The 24,767-nt window shown below is 38.7% G+C and overlaps 1 protein-coding gene across 1 annotated transcript in view; it reads right to left on the bottom strand.

The window, feature by feature from the left end:
• The window catches only part of LOC306870403 (rhotekin-like), a 58,381-nt gene that overhangs the window by 9,298 nt on the left and 24,316 nt on the right, over positions 1-24,767 (bottom strand). The window contains exons 2-6 of the mRNA XM_079417645.1: positions 4,411-4,610; positions 3,029-3,090; positions 1,376-1,429; positions 559-676; positions 57-281 (exon numbers count right to left, since the gene is read on the bottom strand). Of these exons, the coding sequence (XP_079273771.1) occupies positions 57-281; positions 559-676; positions 1,376-1,429; positions 3,029-3,090; positions 4,411-4,610 (659 nt within the window). The remainder of the gene's footprint in view (positions 1-56; positions 282-558; positions 677-1,375; positions 1,430-3,028; positions 3,091-4,410; positions 4,611-24,767) is intronic.

Genomic DNA, 24,767 nt, shown 5'->3' with positions numbered 1-24,767 from the left:
CAATTTTTGATTCACTTATCAGCAGTGTGTTTATTTGTGTGTTTCTACACGCTTACGGTACAGAGGGCACAGGCAGCAGGATTGCCGCTCCTCCTCCATTGCTAGTGGGGCTGCAGGCTCCGGGCTCCAAGGCCGCCCTCATTTTCTTTCCTGTTGACCTTCCCAGAGATGAGCTCAGCTTGCTGGCCAGCTTCCGCGGTGTGCTGCCTGCTGAGTAGTCCTCCTCTGAACAACAGCTATACAGCTCCACCCGCAGCTCGAACCCTGGACCGGCCTCATTACTGCACACAGGAAACACAGCATGAATGAAGCACTTTGTATTACTACACGCATCTAATATCAATATAATGCAAATGTTGATTTACATGCAGTATATACTACTGTTCAAAAGTTTGGGGTCAGTAAGATCTATCTATCTATCTATCAATGTACAATTTATATACTTTGATTCAAACCAACTATAGCTGTTTTGGAAGTCACACCAAGATTAAACACTATATTTGTATGGAATAAATGTCCAGAAACAGTTAAACTGACTAGATAAACATGCACACTTACAAGACAATTGTGTTGTCAAAGCAGATATCTGTCATCGTCCTGTCCACCATCACCATGTCTGTGTCAAAGATCTCTCCACCCAACTGAAGCAGACAGAACACAGCGCACCGATGCAGCTCTGAAGAATAAAGAAAGACATTTACATGATTTCTACTCAGAAGTCACACCTGCTGTAATGTCTTCACCGGTGTAGCTGCACATTTGGCCCAGTGCCTACAAAAATCCCCCAGAGCAGCTCTGTTCATTCAGGAAACATTTACTCCTGCACCTGTGTGTGTGCTGTCCTGCTTTTTCCTGCTCAGGGCAACATTAGTATCCGTGTATTTTTTCCTTGTACAAATTGTAGAACATAAATAATTGTGACACAACCAGTCTTAAACGTTTTTGCCCTAATCATTACGATGGCTATTAAAATATATGTTGCCATTAACAGGATAAAGCACATTTAAAAGCTTTCCCATGAGAGAATAACACATGCATGTGGGTTCCTGTGTCACATTCATCAACATAATGTCACCTCTATCAGCTGTTCCAAGCACCTTGGGCAAAACTACATTAGTCACTGTTGTCTGGAAAAAGGTTTCCAGCGCCAGTAATAATATTCTGTTTACCCTGAGGGCTTTGCTGGGCCTGAATGCTTCATAAATAAATGTGTTTTTCGTTACTGCGGTAATGCCAATACTGAATGCACAATGTATCTGAGCAGTATTTTCTGTGTTTGTGTTATACAAAGGGTTAGTAAGATCAAATATATTCTAAACAGCCTGCACTGTTATTTAACCTACATATCAGAGTGAAGAGGAAAAACAGATGTTACCTCCTTTATTCTTAAAATACTCTGTGTCTTTCCACAGTAGAGGTATCCGTAGATCTGCAAAACAGAGGAATTGGCTGTCAGAGCGACACAAGGTCATAGCACACACACACTCTCAGCTGCAAGCAACCAATGCCAGCTATAACTCCATGTCAATCAAAAGAAAAATACGTTCACAACACTCATCTGGTATTTTATGCAATGCTACCAGCCAGTATAAATCACCAGTATAAACCATTATCATACTGGCCCACCCACCACATCAAGACCACATTCATCACTTCAGCCCACCTGGATGAGCTCCTCTGTCAAGGTCTGTGTAACCAGGCTTGTTAATAACAACAGAACTTCATTAAATTAATAGGCGGAGGTTGTTAGGGAACAATTAATATGGTAGTGACAGATGATTGACAGCAAAAAACAAAAAACGGAGGCTGCATGTGGGAACATTATATTGAATGTGAGTGGGATGAACTACATGATAAACAGTCTTGATGCATTTAAGTGGAATGATGGTGCATGAGCAGGAATCCCACACAGAATCTGCAGCTGAAGAAAGCACAGCATATTTCTGCAGAACAGGAACGCTGGTCATTGATCAAATTCTATGAATGCCCCACCATATGTTTGTTGGTTTATTAAAAATTATCTAATTTGATCACTGCACAGAATTACACAGAAAATTGTGTTGATTCCATCTGTGTGGCTGCTTATGAGTGTGGTTTACATTAGTGTACATGTGACTCTAAAGTAGGGCTATAAGATCCTCCATAACCTCTTCATTATGATGTCATAATAACAGCATTTACTGAGTATCAGCCCTCTCACTGTGGGTCTCAAACACAGATTGCCATGGGTGCAGTCAAGGAGTTTTAATAGCACTAGGTGTTTAGAGGGGGGCTGGTCCCTCTAAAAGATCCAGACAGAGAGGAGGGGAGGACGACTCATAAAAGAAGCCCCAAGCAGACTGAGACACAGGCGCTGATGTATAAAACAGCAGGGGTGTGATTTAGTGCTCAGACACCCATATAAACAGACGGGTTTGCATGATTTATGCACAATACACAGAAACAAGCCCAGAGAACAACATATATAATATTCTCTGTTTATGTATACCATTCAAAAGTTTGGGGTCAGCAATAATTTTCATTGTTTTTGAAGGATGCCTAATTTTTATCAAAGCTGCATTTATTTTATCAAAAATATAGTAAAACTTACTAATTAGGATAACTGTATTCTATTTCAATATGGTATTAAAATGTAATATATTCCTGTGGCGGCAAAGCTGAATTTTCTGCAGCTATTACTCCAGTTTTTATTGTTACATGATCCTTCAGAAATCATTCTAATATGACGATTTGGTGTTCAAGTAAGATTTCTTATTATTATCAATGTATTATAACTGTAATACATTTTTATCAGGATTCTTTGATGAATAAAAAGTTCAGGAGAACAGCATTTATTTCCTCCAATGTAACTTCATAGAAATCTTTTGTAACAAATGTTACTACGATACTACCCTTTTGATTTACTATGGCGCTTCTGATGTGATAGTTATTTTAAAATCTTATAGACCCCAACATTTTGAACAGTACTGTTTTTTTTTTCATTACATAAATTAATCATGACTACCTGAATTATTTTCTGTGAACATACCTGAAATGGCTACTTTGCCTTTACATGGGGATCGGTCATCCATTGGACCTGTATCAGAAGACCTGAACACAAACAATAAGATACAAACCACAATGCGTGAAAAATGATTCAGTTAATTAACGCCGAAGTGTCCTGAGCACTTCCCTTGTCTGCCAGTGGTCAGACAAATAGATCCTATCCCAAATGTATAATATTGGTTGAGCCAATGTTGTTGTGTCAGGTTGTGTGCTCAAATAAATAAAGCAAAAGTACTGACATCTATACATAGGTTCAAGATGACAGTACAAAAAGTTCTTTAATATTAAAAGGCCCTAATAACAATTGCCTCTACATGGTGAACTGGAATACAAATTATCATTATTATTTTTTTTAAACATTACACACTTTACCATTTAAAGGGATAGTTCACCAAAAAATTAAACATTATTTGTGTTCCAAAGAGGATCGAAGGTCTTACGGGTTTGGAATGACATGAAGGTGAATAATTAATGGCAGAATTTTCATTTTTAGGTGAACTATCCCTTTAAAGGTTTTTCTGAACATATCTTTAGTTTTATGTTTATTTGTTTTGTGTCACATGCCAATGTGACTAAAAGGACAACCTTGCTGTATAGACCAACTTCATGTAGACGTCACAGTTACATCACTCGCAGCTGCGCGCATTGTAGTGGCAGAAACACACGGTAACAAACGGAGTGAAACGGGAAAAATCCACGGAATAAGAGATAAAATGTATTGTTGTGCCTTTGGATGTCAGAATTGGAATGCAAATCATTTTTATAGAATACTGTCATCAAAAACACCATTTGAAGCTAAACACAGACGTTTAAACGAACAGACTAATGAATGAAACCTGCTATCAGGGGATCTTTCTGCCTCCACCTAAGCTCCGCCCACAGAAAAACGTAGAGGAAACGGGTCTATTTGCCTTACATTAACATTTAACACTTTGACATTAGTTTTAGTGTGATACAGTGTTTGAGATTAGCTTTGTAAAATGAATAACACTCACCACGTTGAACTCTTTCTGACCTCAACACTATTTTCTGCTGTCATATGCTTTGTGGCTGCCCAATTTGCTCTACTTTAACCAATACATTCTGCTATTTTTAGTAGGAAGGCATATAAGTGTTAGATTTTGTCTGTGCTGAAGTACTGGTCAACAGATGGTAAAACTGCAGTTATTAGGATTAAATTGTATATTTGCTACTGGTGCTGACAGTATAATGGACATGCCTGACCCCAAGAAACTGGCCTATTATCTAATTTACCTTTTATAAAGCACCACGAACATCAGAAACACCCAAAAATCGAATTTCATTTCACCAAACTTTGTTAAGTAGACACAAACTGAACTAAAGGAATCAAAAGTGACCGCTGACCTGCGTGCGACCCGTTGCATGACTTGTGCCTCCTTCATGCGCTGCAGCTCTGACATGTAGGCCATGATGCGGGAGTTGCAGGTGAGAAGACTCTTGGAGGCCTCCAGCGCCTGGTCCCTCTGAGAACATGCGGCCAGCAGCTTACAAGCACCCTCACGCATCCGAATCTCATAGTCGATCTTCTTCTGGATGTCACTGTCCTGAAAAAAAGAAAAAAAAAAGTCAAGCTTATTCCCAGGATTAAACGTTTTACTCAACTAGACATGAAGGATTGATCTTATACAATACAATTTAATTAAATTAGTGCTGTCAAGCGATTAATCGCATCCAAAATAAAAGGTTTTGTTTACGTAATATATGTATGTGTACTGTTTATTTATTATGTATACATAAATACACACACATGCATGTATATATTTCAGAAAAATATGTTATTTTTTATATATGAAATATATTTATTTATAACAAATTATAGGAATATAAATATAGACATGTAAATACATATAAATATTTTCAAAATATATACTGTATGCGTGCGTATTTATATATACATAATAAATATATACATAACACAAATATATATTATGTAAATAAAAACTTTTATTTTGGATGCGATTAAACTTAAAACCTGCCATATAAACATTTTAGGTTAACTGCCATGTCTCCAGGGCCTTGAGATGATTTATGAGGAGTCAAACAAGACAGTCTTCCACAGTAAGGATGTCAGAAAAACTCAACATGAAGACAAACATGTCTTTTTCCTCTGCTTTACATATTTATTTCGAACTATTAAAAATATTCAAAAGGAAAACATATAAATGAATAACAAAAAAACAAAAACCAGATAAAAACCAACAAATAATATATATATTTTTTTTTACATATATTCAACCCAATCAAAAAAGGGTAGATGGAAGCCCTAGGCTTATAAGCTCCTACTCTCAATAATTACCAATACCATCTATTAGAATAGATAATATCTTAAGGCATAAATGATCTCTATTAAGCCCAAATGTCCAAAGCACGCATATAACACACTGAAGAAGTGTCCCATGTGTCACCCAGCACTGCACAGACACCCCAGTCACATGACCGTCTGCTCCGTAATGGACTGTTCCAGCTTGATGTGTGTCTCAATGCAGTGATTTTGAAAATTGAACATGGGGGTTAACGAGCTGGAATAGATGCTTTGACCTTTTGACTTCAGTTTACCCCCAAATAACCAGAGAGCAGGACACTGAATCATTTACACATGAACAAAGAGGGGCAAAATTTCAGGATATGCTGCTATATCTAGCATTTGAGGGGAGGCAGAGCATCTTTTTAAGGTCCCAGTTTTTTTAGACTGAGGCTGGATTATGAAGCACAGGCAGAAAATAAGAATAGGGATGAAAAAGGAAACAAAAGGAGGATCTTGGGCAGAGAAGAAAAAAGACAGAGGTAGGTGTGACTGAGGATTTCCAATGGGCAAATAACCTACTGCCATTTAAATGAACTCTGGAATGGGATTTCGCTTTAAGTCCACATGAAAATGAATGAGGAGGAGAAAAGGGTGGAAAAGAGCAAGTCAGCACAAAGCTTAAAATAGAGAAACAGAAGTCAGTTTAAGCCATAGCTCTTGATAAGATGACACGTTAAATTTAACAAGCAAAAATGAAGCTGTGAGGGACAGATGTATTTTCAGTGTTTGAAAATATTCAACATGTGGACTGAATGTACTTCCATGGACTGTCCATCCAGGTTTATTTTGTTTCTCAAATTAAAGATGCCTTCGAATCTGACTAAATGAGGCAATAACCTTGAACCACTGAAAAACAGTATGTTGGTCACTTTTTCTCAAGTGACATAATTCAGACCCTCATATGCTTTACCCTTCTGTCATCCACTGGGGCTCCTGTTGCCATGGCGACATCCCAAAAGCCCTCTTTTGTGTGCAAATTTCAGAACCTCATTATAACCAGGCATCAATTAAGACAGCACCTCTTTTTGGTTCTCCTTTCAAAGGAAAGCATGGTTTGCTGTACAGCTTACTGCAAAAGATTGTATACCGTCAAAATATGGACTAGATGAGCTTCAAAAGCAGAAACTCCTGTGGAAGGCTGAGCACAACAAACCAGTCATGACCATTTAAGATTCTTAACAGACTCTAGACAGAGCTCAGGAAATTACGGCCACCATCCTTGCTTGTACACAGACAGATATATAGAGCAGTTCAGAGAAATTCACCGCCAACAGCCATCAAAACACTGTCAGTGTGAGAGAGAGCACAGAGTGTGTTTGAGAAAGAGATAGATGATCTGTAATTGATATGATGGACAAGTTTGAGAAATTTTAAGAATTTTTTTTAAATCCTGCAGGGAATAGGTACATTCAGTGCATTACTTTCACACTTAGCGTGGAAATCACTTATTGCTGGTTCTCAGCTAGTTAGGACCCTGTGTTAAACTGTGTAAAGAAGATCCAATATTAGTTTCTTAAGGTTTAATAGTACTAGCAATAGTAGCAAAAACTGTAGTAAATTCTGATATTTTGTTACACAAAAAGATTGTTTTTAAGGAGATGCAATTTTACGCCAAGCCAAACAGTCAGCATAGCAAATAGTGAAACTGCATAATGGTGGCTCTCTGTATTCGATTTTTTAAACAACGCAATTCGCTCTTTGCTTGCAAATGAGACAAACCGATAATCCAGCTCACTTCACAAATGCACAGTTTTGGTCCATTCAGGCTAGAAAAAAACTTCATTGTTTTTCTTTTGATTATTTGACCTTTGTTTAACAAAACTGAAAACAGACAGTGGCTATGTAGGTTTTCAACTGATTTATGAATAAGACCAGGATATTACTTCTCCACTTCAGATTGTTGAATGAAATTTGATCTTGTGCCACAGTACGATTTATTGGTGTATACATGACATCAGTAACATAAAAAAATAAAAAATAAAAAGATTTTTTAATTGACAGTTTTAATTCATGTATAAAAAAGGTTTAAAGAAAGTGTTATTTGTTTCAATTTTACCTCATCAAGCATTACTGAAAAGATATGTATGGCTTGTTTTAAGGAATGGGACTACAGTTATGATTTTATTGATTCATTGATTTTTGTTTCACATCAGAGATGGGATTGCTTACAAAAGGTATATGTGACACTGAAGACTAAAGTAATGGCTGCTGAAAATTCAGCTTTGCCATTACAGGAACACATTAATTTTAAATATTCTTAAACTGTTATTTTAAATTATAATAATAACATTTTAAAATATTACTTTTTGTACTGTATTTTTGATCAAATAAAGATCTTGGTGAGACAAGATACAAGACTTTTCTCAAAAACAGTAAAACTGTAGCACTATTAAACAGTATACAGCATGTTGAACAGCAGTGAAAAAAACAAGTAGTAAATACACAACCACATGACACAAAGACCCTTCAAACACTTTCAGCATTGCCAAGCGCCACCCTCTCTTGTGACAGGTGCCAGGGCAGAGCAGCATGCCAGCCGGTGTGTGTGTGTGTGTGTGTGTGTGTGTGTGGCAGTCGTCAGTGTGAGTGTGAGCGAGGGTGGCGGGCTGGCAGCGGAGGGTGTGAAAGAGCAAGGGAGTGAGGGAGGAGCGATGAGAGGAGGAGGGAGGAGAGTACAGCCAGCGCTCTGTTCCCCGGTAATGAAGCGTGAGTGTTGAAAATGAACCCAGATGGGAATAATTGAGTGAGATGAAATCTTCCCCAAGTCGTCAGAAAGATAATGAGAATAAAAAATAATGAGTCTGTAATTACAGTGACAAATGCCTAGCATGTTCATTTCTGCCACACTTCAGAGACCCCTGAAACCCTACAACTACAGGACCACCAGGAAAATGATCGGTTTGTTGCTGTGAGACAAGCAAACTACTTGGACTTAGTAATTACTAATAATTACACAATGATGTTGGTCTTGTTCTCCAAGCACTCAAAACCTCTAGCGGATGCAAGATATGTAAAATGTGGCGATACAACTGCAGGAGGAATATCGGAAGCACATTTTTCCAGTGTCAGGGGATGCGAGTCATGGGAAATGACTGTACGGTCTTTAGAGAATAGGCCAGACATTTGAAGTCTTTCCCCCTGAAAACACCTTAAATAATGAATGCAAACTAATGACTTTGTAATGTCAAATGAAAGAATTTAAACATAGGAACTAGCCACATGGAGCCAGATAATGAGATGCTGATTTGATCTAAATCACATTAATGCACCAGTCGATGTTTGAAGCTTGAGTCATTTCAGCCCAAATATTTACAAAGACCTTTCACATTTGAAATTGATCTTATTCAAAAGTCATTTCAACCCCGTGTTAGCATCTTGCAAGGTTATTTGATCCATGCTAGTGTTTCAAATGATTCAAAAATAAGTTCTTTCATCATTTACTCACCTGTATGACTTTCTTCTGTGGATCACAAAAGAAAAAAATAATATTTCAACAACTTTTGTCATCCAAATAAAAGATTGGACTACACTATTGCAATGTATGGACAAAAACACATTTATAAAAAAAATATCTTCCTTTGTGATCCACAGAAGAAAGTAAGTACAGATTTGGAACAACTTTTCTTCATTTTCATTTTTGGGTACCTAAGGTTAGTATTTACACAGTAGATACATTTACATACACCCACATAATCCATTAAAGTGCCCCTATTATGCCATTTTTAAGGTTGCTAATATTGTTTTACGAGTCTCCTAAAACAGGTTTACATGCATCCAAGGTCAAAAACACTTTAGTTTTCTTAAAAAATAGCTTTAATTTTACCTCATTTCTAAATGATTCCTAAACGACTCGTGCGAAGCAGTTCAAAGAATCAGCCTCTCTAAACCCCCTCCTTTCCGTGAGCCCTTGCTGCTGTGATTGGTCAGATGGCGCAGTCCTTTTGTGATTGGTCAACCGCGTACAGCGCGAATGACAGCCCATGGGCAGACATTATGCAAACGTGTTACTTCGTGACGTACAGCCGTAACAGAATAAGATTCGAATTCCTAACGACTCATTTAGGCAATTGCGAGCCGACTCTTTTTTTTTGATAGACAATAACTTTATATATAGTGCACTTTCGGCTTCACAACTTTGCAGAAAGTTTATGTTCACATACTGCTACATGACACACTGCATGAAAGGTAATATTCGAAAAGTCATAATAGGGGCACTTTAATAATCAGAATGATGAGTCAAATGAACTAAAACTTCTTCATGTAAACACCTCAATCCAATCAACTGACCTTGAGCCGCATGAAATTTGAATCCACAGACACATTTCAGGTTCATATAAACAGAATTTACAGAATCTGAAATCGGATTGGATTGATTCTGACAGTTAGTCCATGTGAACATATCTAGTTTTCAAGAAACTCTCCAATTAGCTTAGCAGTGCTTTATATCCCAGGGTTAAAAACAGCGCTAACCCTTTTTCTACATTACAAGTATGAAATGTTGCTTAACTCCAGGTTAAAAGTGGCCATAATCTGCATGTTAAGACAGAGGTAAGCGTAGAGTGAAAAGCCCATTAGTGTTATGAAGAGCTGGCATACTTGAAAAAAGCACTTTTAAAAGCATATTTGCAAACATTTTGTCATTAGCCGTTGTGAGCTAATCCAGCCTACTAAATAACAATGTGAAGTTAATATGCCCTCTGAGGGTTTCACGGCATCAAGCGATGTCCTGTAAGACATTTCTCTCTGGGATAATACTCTTATCTGCTTGTTTGTTTTGCCAGTTCTGTTTCTCACGCTTGAAGTCTTAAACTTTGACCTCTCTCCCATCATGCACAATGACGTCAGTAAACAATTCTCAGATAATCAGAGCTCATACTGTTGCCACATAATACAGAATTCACCTTGTTGACGAATTTTAGCAATTAGAAGAACTGATGTGTCATTTGTCATTAGGAACTTTGTTTGCCTTTAAACGTCTTTAATGAGTCCAAATTTACTTCATATTTTGCTCTTTTCAGAGGACTCAAATGCTATGAGGTCATTTCCTGTTATGAAAAATGTGGCTATAGCGATCTGTTTGAAGCTCTCCTGATTGACAGCAGCAGCTGTGACTCCTGAACTGCAATGCTAAAGAGATGGGAGAATGAAATCTTCTGGGCTACGCTGACCAGTTTAAAACATACTATGACCTGGATCGCTATTGCTCACAGCTACTTAAATGGGTGCGTCGATGTGAACCAAAGACGCACTGGAAATGGCCCATTATGTTAACCACAGGCCTGAAAACATGCAGGAAATCATCATCACCTTTAACACTAAGGGAGATTACTGAATAAGCGAAAAGGGACGGTATTATATTCTTCAGCTACTTTACCAATTTGCTTTTCACTAGAGTTCACACAACAGTAATTAACATACTCTTCTGAATAACTGAACTTTGACTTTCTCTCACAGTAAAAAGAAAACACGGTGAAACCCAAAGGCAAAACACCAATCAAAAAGGCCAAATCACTGACCACACCCACAGACACACTGGATTTCACTGACCGAGGCCTGTCAGCCTCCAATTAGTCAACCACAAATATGCACCCGCCTCCCCCATCTGTTCCACCCAATCCCAGCGCTCCTCTTTTCGTTCTTGTGATGCAAGTCAGCACTGAGGACGTTTTGGACTTTCCCATCAATACGGGTGCAAATGTAGAGAAACAAGCTTGGGAATGAGCCACATGGGGTTAGAAAGGGCAAAAAGGGACAGCAATGACTGAGTAAAGTTTTGATGATTGAGTTTTCTGCAGGGCAAATGCCAGATCCTTCTGCGTAATCTAAGACATCCATTTACATAAAAGATAAGTCATAATAACAAGTCATGGCTTAATTTTACAAGAATGGATGACATACTGTCTAGATTACACTCCAGGACCAGGGGCCAGTTGCATAAACTGCTTAATCTAGTCTTAAAAGTTAGTCATTTAATATTTTTCTTCAAGACTGGTCATTACTTTGTAAGTCAGATAAATAAAAAGATAAATTGGCCTAACTGGAATCCTAAAAGTAAGATTGTTTAAGACTTGGCAAACTAGTTCTTAAGACCTAGTCTTAAAAGGATAGTTTACCCAAAAATGAAAATTAATGACTTTATTCAACAAATGGTCTCCTCCGTGTCACCCTGGCGCCATTTTGGAGAGTATCCACTGAACGTAAGCGGCGTATGCTGTTCTGTGTCTGCGGCACGTGGATACATTGTTTACGTTCAGATAAAATAGGTAACGTATCCGCGTGACGCAGCTGACAAAGAACAGCATACGTTGTTTACATTCAGTGATAATCTCCAAAATGGCACCAGGGTGACACGGAGGAGACAAATTGTTGAATAAAATAGTTATTTTTGGGTGAACTAACCCTTTAACACAGTGGCTGACTGTGCTTATGCCTCTAGCCCAGGGCTGTCCAAACTCGGTCCTGGAGGGCCGGTGTCCTGCAGAGTTTAGTTCCAACTTGCCTCAACACACCTGCATGGAAGCTTCTAGTATGCCTAGTAAGAGCTTGATTATCTGCTTCAGGTGTGTTTAATTAGGGTTGGAGCTAAACTCTGCAGGACAACGGCCCTCCAGGACCGAGTTTGGACACCCCAGCCTATATCCAGTATTATCTATACCAAGGATCCTCAAATCTGGCCCACGAGATCCACTTTCCTGCAGAGTTTAGCTGTAACCCTAATCAAACACACCTGAACTAATAGCCTGCTAATCAGCGTCTTCGGGATCATTAGAAAATCACAGATAGGCGAGTTTGATCAGGTGTTTGAGCTAAACTCTGCAGTGGATTGGCCCTCCAGGGTAAGATTTGAGGAACCCTATATCAGAATCAGAATGAGCTTTATTGCCAGGTATGTTTGCACATACGAGGAATTTGTTTTAGTGACAGTTGCTCCACAGTGCGACACAATGACAGCAACAGGACAGGACACAGATAATAAAAAATAAAAAAAATTAAATTAAATAAATAATGTACAAATATACAAAAATGGACAATGTGCCAAATAGCACAAACACAATATACAAAATAGACAATTCGGTATGTACAGGTATGTTAGGTGCAATTTTGAAATGTAATAAGTATGTGTGTAAAAAAAAAAAAAGTATGATAGTGTTGTGTGTTTCATGTTTATTTTTAAGAGTTCAAGTGTTCATGAGATGTATTGCCTGAGGGAAGAAACTGTTTCGGTGTCTGGTTGTTCTGGTGCTCAGAGCTCTGTAGCGTCGACCAGGCGGCAACAATTCAAAGAGGGAGTGTGCTGGGTGTGAGGGGTCCATAGTGATTTTACCAGCCCTTTTGCTCACTCTGGATAAGAACAGCTCTTGGAGAGTGGGAAGAGTTGTACCAATGATTCGTTCAGCAGTCCGGACTACCCTCTGTAGTCTTCTGAGGTTAGATTTGGTAGCTGAGCTGAACCAGACAGTTATTGAAGTGCAGAGGATGGATTCAATGATGGCGGAGTAGAACAGTTTCAGTAAGTCCTGTGGCAGGTTGAACTTCCTCAGCTGGCGAAGGAAGTACAACCTCTGCTGGGCCTTTTTCAAAATAGAGTCAGTGAGAGTGTCCCACTTCAGGTCCTGAGAAATTGTGGTGCCCTGGAACCTGAATGACTCCACTGCAGTCACAGTGCTGTTCATGATGGTGAGTGGGGGGAGTGCAGGGGGGTTTCTCCTGAAGTCCACAATCATCTCCACAGTTTTGAGCGTGTTGAGCTCCAGGTTGTTAAGACTGCACCAGACAGCCAGATCCTTAACCTCCTGTCTGTAAGCAGACTTGTCACCGTCCTGAATGAGGCCAATCAGTGTGGTGTCGTCTGCAAACTTCAGGAGCTTGACAGAGGGGTCTTTAGATGTGCAGTCGTTGGTGTAGAGGGAGAAGAGCAGTGGGGAGAGAACACAGCCCTGAGGAGCTCCAGTGCTGATGGTGCGGGTGCTGGATGTGTATTTTCCCAGCCTCACTAGGTGCTGCCTGTCTGTCAGGAAGCTGTTGATCCACTGACAGACGGAAGTGGGCACGCAAAGCTGAGTTAGTTTGGGCAGGAGGAGGTCTGGAAAGATAGTGTTAAAGGCTGAGCTGAAGTCCACAAACAGGATCCTCACATATGTCCCTGGTCTGTCTAGGTGTTGCAGTGTGTAATGCAGTCCCATGTTGACTGCATCATCTGTAGGCAAACTGCAGGGGGTCCAGTAAGGGTCCAGTGATGTCCTTCAGATAAGCCAAAATCAGTTTTTCAAATAACTTCATGATGTTAGAGCCACAGGTCTGTAGTCGTTAAGTCCTGTAATCTTGGGTTTCTTTGGGATGGGGATTATGGTGGAGCGTTTGAAGCATGAGGGGACTTCACACAGCTCCAGTGATCTATTGAAGATCTGTGTGAAGATGGGGGCCAGCTGATCAGCACAGGATTTCAGACAGGCTGGTGTCACACCGTCTGAGCCTGGTGCCTTCCTTCTCTTGTTCTTTTTGAAGACTTGGCGCACGTCATCTCTTATCTGCAGTTCAGGTGTGGGGGAGAGGGGAGTTGCAGGAGGTGTGAATGGTGTTTTTTTACACCTACAATAGAACTCATTCAGATCGTCTGCCAGTTATTGATTCTCCACTGTGCTGGGGGATGGTGTCTTGTAATTGGTGATGTCTTTCAGACCTTTCCACACTGAAGCCGTGTCACTGGAAGAGAATTGGATCCTTAATTTATTGGAATAATTCCTCTTTGCCACTCTGATCTCCTTTTCCAGTGTGTATTTGGCCTGTTTATACAAGACTCTGTCCCCATTCCTGTAAGCATCTTCTTTGGCCTGACTGAGCTGAGTTTTGCAGTGAACCACGGTTTGTCGTTGTTATAGTTAGATGAGTCCTGGTAGGAATGCATATATCCTCACAGAAACTGATATATGATGTTACAGTCTCTGTGAGCTCGTCCAGATCATCAGCAGCTTCAAAAACACTCCAATCAGTAAGGTCGAGACAGGCTTGTAAAACCTGCTCTGTCTCATTAATCCATCTCTTTACAGTCCTTAATACAGGTTTAACAGATTTAAGTTTCTGCCTGTAGGTTGGAATAAGATGAACCAAACAGTGATCAGAGAGTCCTAAAGCTGCTCGTAGAACAGAGTGATATGCGTCCTTTATCGCTGTGTAACAGTGATCCAATATATTACTGTCTCTGGCGGGACATGTAACATGCTGTCTGTATTTTGGCAGTTCCGGGAGAGATTTGCTTTATTAAAGTCCCCGAGAATGATTAAAACAAGAGTCCGGGTGTGGTTAAACCTGTGCTCACGTGCGCTTGCGGTGGAATGTAGACACTCACGAGAATGAACGAGCAGAACTCCCGTGGCGAATAGAAAGGTTTACAGTTGATGAAAAGCGTTTCTAGATCTGAACAGCACATCTTCTTTGACACAGTTACATCTGTACACCACCTCTCACTGATGTAGAAGCATGTCCCGCCGCCGCGCGATTTCCCCGTTGATTCCGCGTCGCAATCTGCTCTGATCAGCGTGAAATTAGGCAGATGTAAGGCGCTGTCTGGATTGGTGTCGTTCAGCCAGGTTTCCGTGAAACACAGAGCAGCAGAGTTTGAAAAGTCCTTGTTAAACCGGGAAAGCAGAAGGAGTTCGCCGGCTCGCTTCCCCCGTCTGCGCGTCCTAAAGCGTCTAAACAGCGTCGCAGCTCCGCCAACTACTATGTGCAGCAAAACATCCGAATAATCGAAAACTGGTTGGAGATTTTGTGTATTATCACTTTAAAAAACTGATAATAAGAAGAAATGTTTCTTGAGCACCAAATCAGCATATTAGAATGATTTCTGAAGGATCACGTGACACTGCTGAAAATTCACCTTTGCCATCAGAAGACAATTGCAACAATATTTTACAATATTACTGTTTTTACTATATTTTTGATCAAACATGCAGGCTTGGTGAGCATATAAGACTTCTTACCAAAATTTTTGAATGGTAGTGTACTGTATATATTTAAAATTGCAAAGATAGTATCAAAAGACATGAAGTAACTATAGTATATTCCTACAAAACAACCCTCATATCCTCTACTCACAACCGATAAGAACATACATGTTTTGTATGTTCTTATCGGATACAAAACATCCGATAAGAACATCCGATAAACACCTAGTGACTACAGACCTAGTAAAATCCACTCTAGAGGCTGAAGAGCTAAATTTCTATGACAACCAGGAAAGGTACTAGCATTGTTTGAGAGGAACAGTGCAGGTCTTTTGGCAGCCAAGCTGCTGTGGGGAAGGTTTTGTTGACCTGCGTTAACCCTGCCAACCCGTTTAAAACACTACCAAAATACTGAAGAAACACTGCCAGTGGAGGCTGCATGATGTGCACTGATTCTATGGAAAATAACAGCCTCAACAGGCAAGCTATACTCCAGACACACAGATTTCACCCTGTTAGTATTGCGTAGGCCAAAATGGAATCCTATTTAAGCTGTACAGCAATACACAAGTCTCATTATTAGAGCACAATGGGCCATTTCAGATGTTGTGTATGTGTGAGAGGCCAGGCTAAAATGCACAGTGTGTGACTATGGCTCTCCAGCCAGCTGTTCCCACACAAAGGCGAGAAGCTTTCCAGCACAGCTGGTTTTGGACAACTAAAAAGGGTGTGTGTAAATTTACGTTTGGGAAAAAGAGGTGTCTGTGTGTGAGTTGCGCAGGTTGAGACAGAAAAAAGAAGGGGTGTGTGCATACATGTGCATGCTTGAGCTGTGAACTCTGACTATACACAACCCACATCTGTGATGAAAAATATATTTTTGATATTGTGTAGGTGTTTGTGTGCAATCTGGGAATCGATGCAAGCATTGATGTCTGTGTGTGTGTTTGAGCTGATGCCACATCTCACTCCACAACGAGAATAAAGACTATTGAGATCCTAATTCATGGAATCAACACTATGGTTAAAAATTTAATATCTCAGACAGCTACATGAACTAGATCTATAAAATATATTGTGTGTTTAATATTTAATTCATAGCCTCATTTTCATAAAACATACACATCACTTCCTTTGTCTATGTTTAGGTCATAACATTAGTGCTAGACATAAAATTTCATTATGACAAAGACTAAAGTGAATCTTTGAAACCAGCTCTAAATAATGTAAAGGGCCTAAATCTTCTACTTAGCCTACAGTTTTTGCAGTGGTTTGAGATAACCTCACTTAACCTGCTTATGCAAAGTCTGCAGAATTAAGAATCACAAAATGTCTTAATAGATCTTGTCTAAGCCACAAAGTTTTATGCATATTCTGATAATAAAAGTCTTGTTTGTGATTGTCTAAATGAAAATAACTGCTTTATATAAACATTTACATTTGTTTGCTCTTTATGAACTAGATGGAGCTTGATCAAGAAAATGTTTCATTTTTGTATCAAAGCAGCACTATGATGCAATTACAAACAATAAAATGATCATTCGTACATTCATTCATTTTCATTTATTTTAATAGTGTTCATATTTCTGAACAATGAATTGCCATGAATTTTCCCATCACCTTTTGTGATAACTGGATAGCAATATTACAATTATTTTGTGTCAAGACTGATTTGCTAATAAATCATACAAATCATTTTATGAAAAAGTTGACACGATTTATGGAGAAACCCTATTCTAATTATAATACATTAATTCTAGTAAACCTAATACATACAACTTTAAATAAGGAATTAAACCATTAGCCATAGAACCATAAGATTTGGATTAACCACTGACATGAATCAAGGGGTTCACTACCCGTTAACATTTGCAAAAATCACCCTGTATACTGTACAAAAACACAGGTGAAATCAACACGGATGGCAAACTATCCACACAGGCACTCTCCAGTCTTCCTCCATTTCTGAGCAGCACTGATCCTCTCTTCAGACCCAAACACAGCATGTTCACCTCAGGTCAGATACTCGATGCCCTTCTTCAGCCAGGTAACGGTAAAGGTTTAGCTCTGGAGATCCCTGCTAAACCCATTACAGGCTCAGTTTCTGGGCTAGTGGAGGTAAGAGGGATGCGGGGGGCCTGCTTTCCTCGGTGACACACTCTGATCTGTATTCCCTTATGGCTGTTAATCTCAGACTTTGATGCTGTCAGAGGCCGAGTGTGGGACTGGTCTCTAATCAGCTCAAGCGGGCTAATTGGCAGTTAAGCACCTCTGGCAACTCCAAGTATAGAGCCGTGATGAAAAGTGGAACCAGTGACCTTGAAGGACCAGTGCACCATCAGATTTTCACCAGTGTAGATCAACTGAGCTACAGACATAGACAATGTGTTACAATACTCTACTGAATATAATGTAGATTGAAGCAAATATTTGCTAGTCCCCATAACAATGCCTGATTTATTTCACCAGTAGGCTGAATTTAAATTACTACATTATTTTACTAGATATACACTTTTTAAATATTATTTTAACACTGCTGTTCAAAAGTTTGTTCTTTTTTTTATGGTGTCTCTTATGCTCATCAAGGCTGTCTTTATTTGATCAAAAATACAGAAAAAACAGCAATATTGTGAATTATTATTTCACTTTCTAATACTGGTTTTCTGTTTTAATATACTTTAAAATATAATTTATTTCTGCGATGGAAAGCTGAATTTTCATCAGCCATTACTCCAGTGTTCAGTGTCACGTGAAATCCTGAAAAATGTATCACAGATTCCCAAAAAAATATGAAGCAGCAGAAATGTTTCTAACATGGATAAAAATACAAAAGAAATCAGCATATTAGAATGATTTCTGAAGGATCATGTGACACTGAAGACGGGAGTAATGGCTGCAAAAAAATTCAGCTTTGCTTTACAGGAATAAATATATTATAAAGCATATTACAATAGAAGCTGCTATTTTAAATTGCAATAATATTTCACAAAATATTTTTTTTCTGTATTTTTGATCACATGAATAAGTCTTAATGAGCATAAGAAGCTTTGTTAAAAACATTAAACATCTTACTGACCATTTAACTTTTGAATGGTAGTGTATATTACAATGTTATAATGTAATGAAATGAAATGACTTAACTGAAAATTGAGTGTTTAATCTTATTTCTGTATATTACTATCACTCTATCCTCCAATTTGCTACTGTTTTGTGCTTTGAGACAATCTTTATTGTTAAAAGCGCTATATAAATAAAGGTGGCTTGGCTTGACTTGATCATAATTTTGTTTGACATGGCCATTTTCAACCTCACTCTGACCCTTAAAATTGAAAAGTCTATTTTAGCTACTGTACCTTTAAGACTTCTCGATGCAAATCATCTCTGTTATAGCTGAATACTAAATAGGTGCAAATATGAGTGGTTCTATACCAAATGTGCTCATGGTTATTAAATAAATACCATGAGGGCTTTCTAAACTATACATTTTCCATAACTGTGGACTGAGTGGACTAGAAAAGAGTTCTTTGTGTTGTGAACGACTGAGTCAACATACATTGAACTGTTTTATTTCAAGAGAGCAAGGAACATATTGTTTTCCATGAGATGTTCTTTTTAAATGTCAGCTCTCCCTGTGAATGGACTGTATTAAAATGCAACAGAGCTCAGCTTTAGTTCTCCTTCACACTGGATTGACTTTGATGAACGCCTGAGATGCATGATTGCAGATGTATAATTCTGTATGGCCTGAGCTCACTTTCTGTTACATTAACTATGCATGTAGTGGCTTTTGGTAGATAAAAGTGTGTATGCAGCTATGACATCATAGTGTTTACATCATAGAGGTAAAAGATACCTGACAAACAGATCAACAACAGTCAGTGCACTGAGATGATCCAATTCACTGACCCCACCAAAAGGTCATATTTTGGCTGTTTAAGCATGCCCCTGTTCACCCCTGCTGGTGGACTGAACACTCTGTGGATATTTTCCTCCATTTACAATTCAGCTGATTGGCTCAAAAACAAAAATGTCCATGAGCAAAGATGGCAGATTTCAATCCACACATTTCCAGAGAGTGCCAACTGAGCAGCTGCTATTGAAATGTATGAAAATGGAAGTGAATGCATTTCTCCAGGAATCATAGACCTCCTCGAACCTCCAAAATGACCAATAAACTTAGTTACGTCTTCACAAATCAGAAGCGCCAGCAGAGAAAATGTACTGCTGTAATCATAGTAAACATCTCTCTCTCTCTCTCTCTGCACTGTTTTGTTGAACGCTCCCTCAGACTGCGCGTAACCGAGCTGTTGTGCCTCATTAAGATCAAGACTGAGAGAGTGTGCGCATAGAGGTTAAAAAGCTGAAAGCTACCCCCTGTAGAATCCACATCAGCCTGCTTTGTACACTCATAGTTGCCACCTACTATGACTAAATGAGAAGTTTAAGCTTCCAGACATTCACTGGGATCATTTACAGTAACAAAGAAACAGGCTTTGTGTTTTGCAACTTTGTATTTGATGCCAAAGGCAAGTTTAATAAAGCAGTGAACCCCTTTGTTATAGTTTTCCCAATACACTATTGACTCCTTAATTAATGCACAAACGCAGCTGTGTGACTGGTGTACTAGTGCTGGGACATCTTCATTAGCATGTCTATTAAAGTGCAGGTCTGCAGGCCAGATTAACTGCCCTGCTGAGCACACAAACTCAGCTGCCATGAGATCACCTGACTGGAGAAAAATGGAAATGGAGAAAGAGACTTCCCAAGGATACAGGTTTCAATATTTACTTGCCATAAACTGTTACACACACCAAGTTTTTGAAAATGTATTTTAGCTATTTACTTTATTTGCTAAAAATAGTAAAACACGTAACTATTACAATTTAGAATATATTACTATAATTTATAATTTTAATATTTAAAAATTTAATTTATACCTGTGATGGCAAAGATGAATTTTCAGCAGCCATTTCTCCAGTATTCAGTGTCCTATTTGTTGATTGCCCTATTATTATTATTATTATTATTTTGTGTGTGTGTGCTTGTCATTTATTGCTGTTTTGACCTTTATTTATTTTTATTTTTGCCCTTTTCTTATATGATTTCTTGATTGCCCTATTATTATTTCTTTTTTGGTGGTCATGTGGGCAATCATGTGATTTAGTGTTGTGTATATAAGGGCGTTGTCATGTATGTTCACTGTCTAATGAAGAGCATTTAAGCTCGAAACATCACCTGTGGTGAGAACATAATTAAATACAGTGCCCTCCAAAAGTATTGGAACAGTAAAGACAAAATTGCTCTGTTGGCTGTGGAGTCAAGACATTTACAAATATGATTAAAAGATGAATATGAGACAAAACTACAGTATGTCACATTTTATTATTGGGTGATTCAACACATAGATGTTTTACCAGCTAAGAAGTTCAGCACTTTTGAGTGTCATCCCTCTATCTAATGTGAGCATAAGTATTGGAACAGTTGCCTCACAGGTCTTTCTAAGTGATCAGCTGTGTCCTGTTGCATTAATTCTTCAGATATTAAAAGCAGGGAATGTGTCGTATCAGTTATATCCATTACTTCTGCATTCTGAATCTTGCATTCGATGATGACACACACAAACCAGGATGAAGACGAGGGAGCTGACTTTGAGAGAAAAGCAAGCAATTTGGATGCTAAAAGAAAAGAGGAAATCAATTAGAGCTCCAGCAAAAACAAAGGGCATGGAGAAATCAAGAGTTTGGAAACCACCAGCGACACCAGAAACCAACAACGACCTGATCGGCTGAGAAAACAACAGTAGTTGATGACAGACAAATCATAAACGCTGTGAAAATGAATCCTAAAAGACGTGTCTGTAAAATCACCAACAACTTCCAGAAAGCTGGGGGGATGCTCTGACAATTTACTGTCCTCAGGAGACTTTGACACAGAATTACAGATGCTACACAGCAAGATGCAAACCTCTGACCAGCCCCAAAAATAGAAAGGCAAGATTAGAGTTTGCAAAAAAGCACAAAGGTGAGCCAGAAGAGTTTTGGAACTGTGTTTATGGACCGATGAGACAAAGATGAACCTTTATCTAAGCGATGGGAAAGCAAAAATGTGGAGAAAAAAAAAAGGGAACTGCAATGATCCCAAGCATACACCCTCATCTGTAAAGCATGGTGGAGATGGTGTCATGGCATGGGCTGCCTCTGGAACAGGCCCTCTCATCTTTACTGATGACAATGTATTATTATGACAGTAGCAGAATGAATTTGGAAGGGTACAAAACCATCTTGCCTACATATATTCAAGAAAATGCCACCAGATTCATTGGGAAGTGCTTCATATTGCATCAGGACAATGACCCAAAACACCCTGCCAGTTCAGTCAAGGAATTTATAAGAGCAAAGAAATGGAAAGTCTTAGATTGCCCAAGTCAGTCTCCAGATTTAAATCCGATTGAACATGAATTTCACCAGCTGAAGAGGAGAGTAAAGGCAGAAACTCCCCAAAACAGGCAACAATTGGAATTGGCTGCATTAAAGGCTGGGAAAAGCATTTCAAAGGATGAGACCAAGAGTCTGGTGATGTCTATGGGTCACAGACTCACTGCTGTGATTGTGCGCAAGGGATCTGCAACTAAATAATAGCTTTTAATCTTTTATATCTGCCTTATGTTCAACTGTCCCAATACTTATGCTCACATCAGATAGAGGGATGAAAAGATCTAAAAGTGTTGTTGTTTTTATTTGGTAAAACATATATATGTTGAAACGGCTAATAATAAAATGTGACATTCTGTAGTTTTGTCTCATATTCATCTTTTAATCATATTTGCAAATGTCTTGACTCCACAGCCAACAGAGCAATTTTGTCTTTACTTTTCCAATACTTATGGAGGGCACTGTACTTCTATATCGCTGGAGCTGTGGTGTGCCTACTTTGATGTTTTCGTCTCTATTCTTGTGTGGTGGAGCACCCACATTGAGCCTTTTTGGCCTAATTGACGCAGACGCTCAACACACAATCATCTTCATTAAAAGTAGTAAGACAAACTTATGTTTCCAGTGCTGATGCCGCGTGCTCTCATATTGCTGTCTCTGATCTTGAAATGAGTTGATAATTAATAAAATTCAGCGCTTATCTTTTGAATTCGTTGACGTGAACTCCATTAAACTTAAATATAGCACAGGAATTGAAGATCGGATTTATATCCATTTTACGAATATGTGGTCAAGTAAAAATGGAAACGTTTTAACAAATCAGATCGATATCCGAACAGAGAAATGCATGAAGTGACCAGGTGTAAACAGGCCCTTTTTTTGTTTTACACTTAACTGATGTTGCACTCTGAGTGACTCCAGGTTTATTGGATTAATTGTACATACCTGTACTGCTTGAGGATGGCTGCTTCACACTGCTGATTTGTCCAAAACGTTTGAATTCTCTGAGGAGATTTCTCGTATTCTCACCAAAGATTGTTTAATGACCTACCTTCCAACAGTGGGAATCCAAGCTCTTTAACCTCTACACTGATGAAACTTCAAGAGAGAGAGAAACTAGGCTCTATCTACATGGGGTAACTCTGAGTGCCTATTTGCGGGTTAAGAGAATCCCTAGATGTCTTCGCATTGTTAACGTAATAATGAGCTTAAACGAGATCATTGTCTCCAAAAAGAGAGATGATGCAACAGACTATGCTAATGGAAGGGTGCATCAATGGAAATTAGGAAATACTCTTTACTCGTTTTTTTTTTTACTTTTTGCCTCCACGCCCTGAAGGTCGAATTCTCAGACAATTACGCTGGAAGGGGAGACAGAACTCTTCTAAACAGTCTTCTTCACTTGAACTAGATTCAGATTCTAGCTCCTGCATGGTCACAGCCTAATTTTTGGAGAAAGGACATCAGGCAGAGACTTCTCGCCACGTTAAAAATGCAGGAGGGGCAAAAGGAGCTCCCGTAAGAAGCCACTATTTGACACGCAGGCACACACAGAGGAAGTAAATGTCATCAACTTGTCCAGTAGGTCTATTTCTGATGATTGTCTAATTGCTTTGAATAGAGGCCTCTCTTTTGCACCCACTGTCCATTGTCAAGAATTTGATGTGCATGTTGCCATTCAATTTTTTTTTTTAGAAATTTAAGATTTAAAGATTTTTTTAAAAATTGTTACAATGGAGATGCTGGTACTCAGATGCCATTGAATAGTGCTTTGGGGCTATTGGTGAGACAGAAAAGGTTAAAGCCCCATTTAGGGGTAAGTCTACATTTATTCGTCCCATCAATAGGAATTCTTCTCTTGACACATATTGTAGACTTGTCGAACATGAGGTTGAATTGTTATTGAAACACAAAAGACAGTTCAAACTTTTGCATAATCTTACAGAAGACATGAATTTGAAGCCCTTCGTAAAGATAAATCTGTGGTTATTCAAAATGCGGATAAAAGAGGGGGCATTGTTATATTGGATAGACATGCTTATGAGGCAGAGATACAAAGACAACTTTCTGTAACTACTTTTTATGAGAAATTGAATTACATGTATCCTCATTCAAAACATCAGTTTATGACTCTTTGAAACAATTGTTAGAACATGGCTGTATTACCAAAGTCTTATATACCCAAAATTCATAAGACCTATAAAGATGTTCCTCCTGGTAGACCAATTGTGTCAGCCATTGGCTCTTTGACTAAGAAAATTTCTGCGTTTATAGATTTTTTCCTGCAACCTGTAGTTTGTTCTTTGCCTTCTTACATCAGAGATACAATGGACTTTATTGAGATTATTCGAGCTGCACAATTGCTTTTGACTTCTGTGCTTTTAGTCACAATGGATGTTGACGCTTTATATACTAATGTCCCATTTGAAGGGGGTTTACAAGCAGTAGAATATTATTTAAATCAATGTGCTCATCAGGTCCCTAATACTGCTTGTTTAATTGATCTCATGAAACTTGTGCTTACTCATAACTATTTTTTGTTTGGACATGATTTCTTTTTGCAGATTTCTGGAGTTAGCATGGGCTCTAAAATGGCTCCAAGTTTTGCATCCCTATTTAGTGGGCTGTTTGAAGAACAGTTTGTATTCAATCAAGCATCTAATCCCTTTATTAAACATATTGTCTTGTGGAAACGTTATATAGAGGACATCTTTTTCATTTGGAGTGGCACAGAATCTCAGCTTGCAGAGTTTTATGAATTAGTTAATGCAAGCAGTGATGCTTTGACATTCACTATGGATGCTCAGCTAGATCAAATAAATTTCTTGGATGTTAATGCGATGCTGACGGAAACTGGACTTGTAACTAGCCTGTATCGTAAACCTACCTATTGTAATACGCTTTTACATGGATCATCATATCACCCTGTTCCTTTGAAACATTCTCTCCCTATTTCCCAATTTAGTCGGATTTGCAGAATCTGCAGCAGAGATGAGGACTATCAACAGCAAGCGGAGAACT

Source organism: Barbus barbus (genome assembly GCF_936440315.1).
Source record: "Barbus barbus genome assembly, chromosome: 5".
In the NCBI taxonomy this organism is placed as follows: domain Eukaryota; kingdom Metazoa; phylum Chordata; class Actinopteri; order Cypriniformes; family Cyprinidae; genus Barbus; species Barbus barbus.
This window is presented reverse-complemented; position numbering and strand designations above follow the sequence as displayed.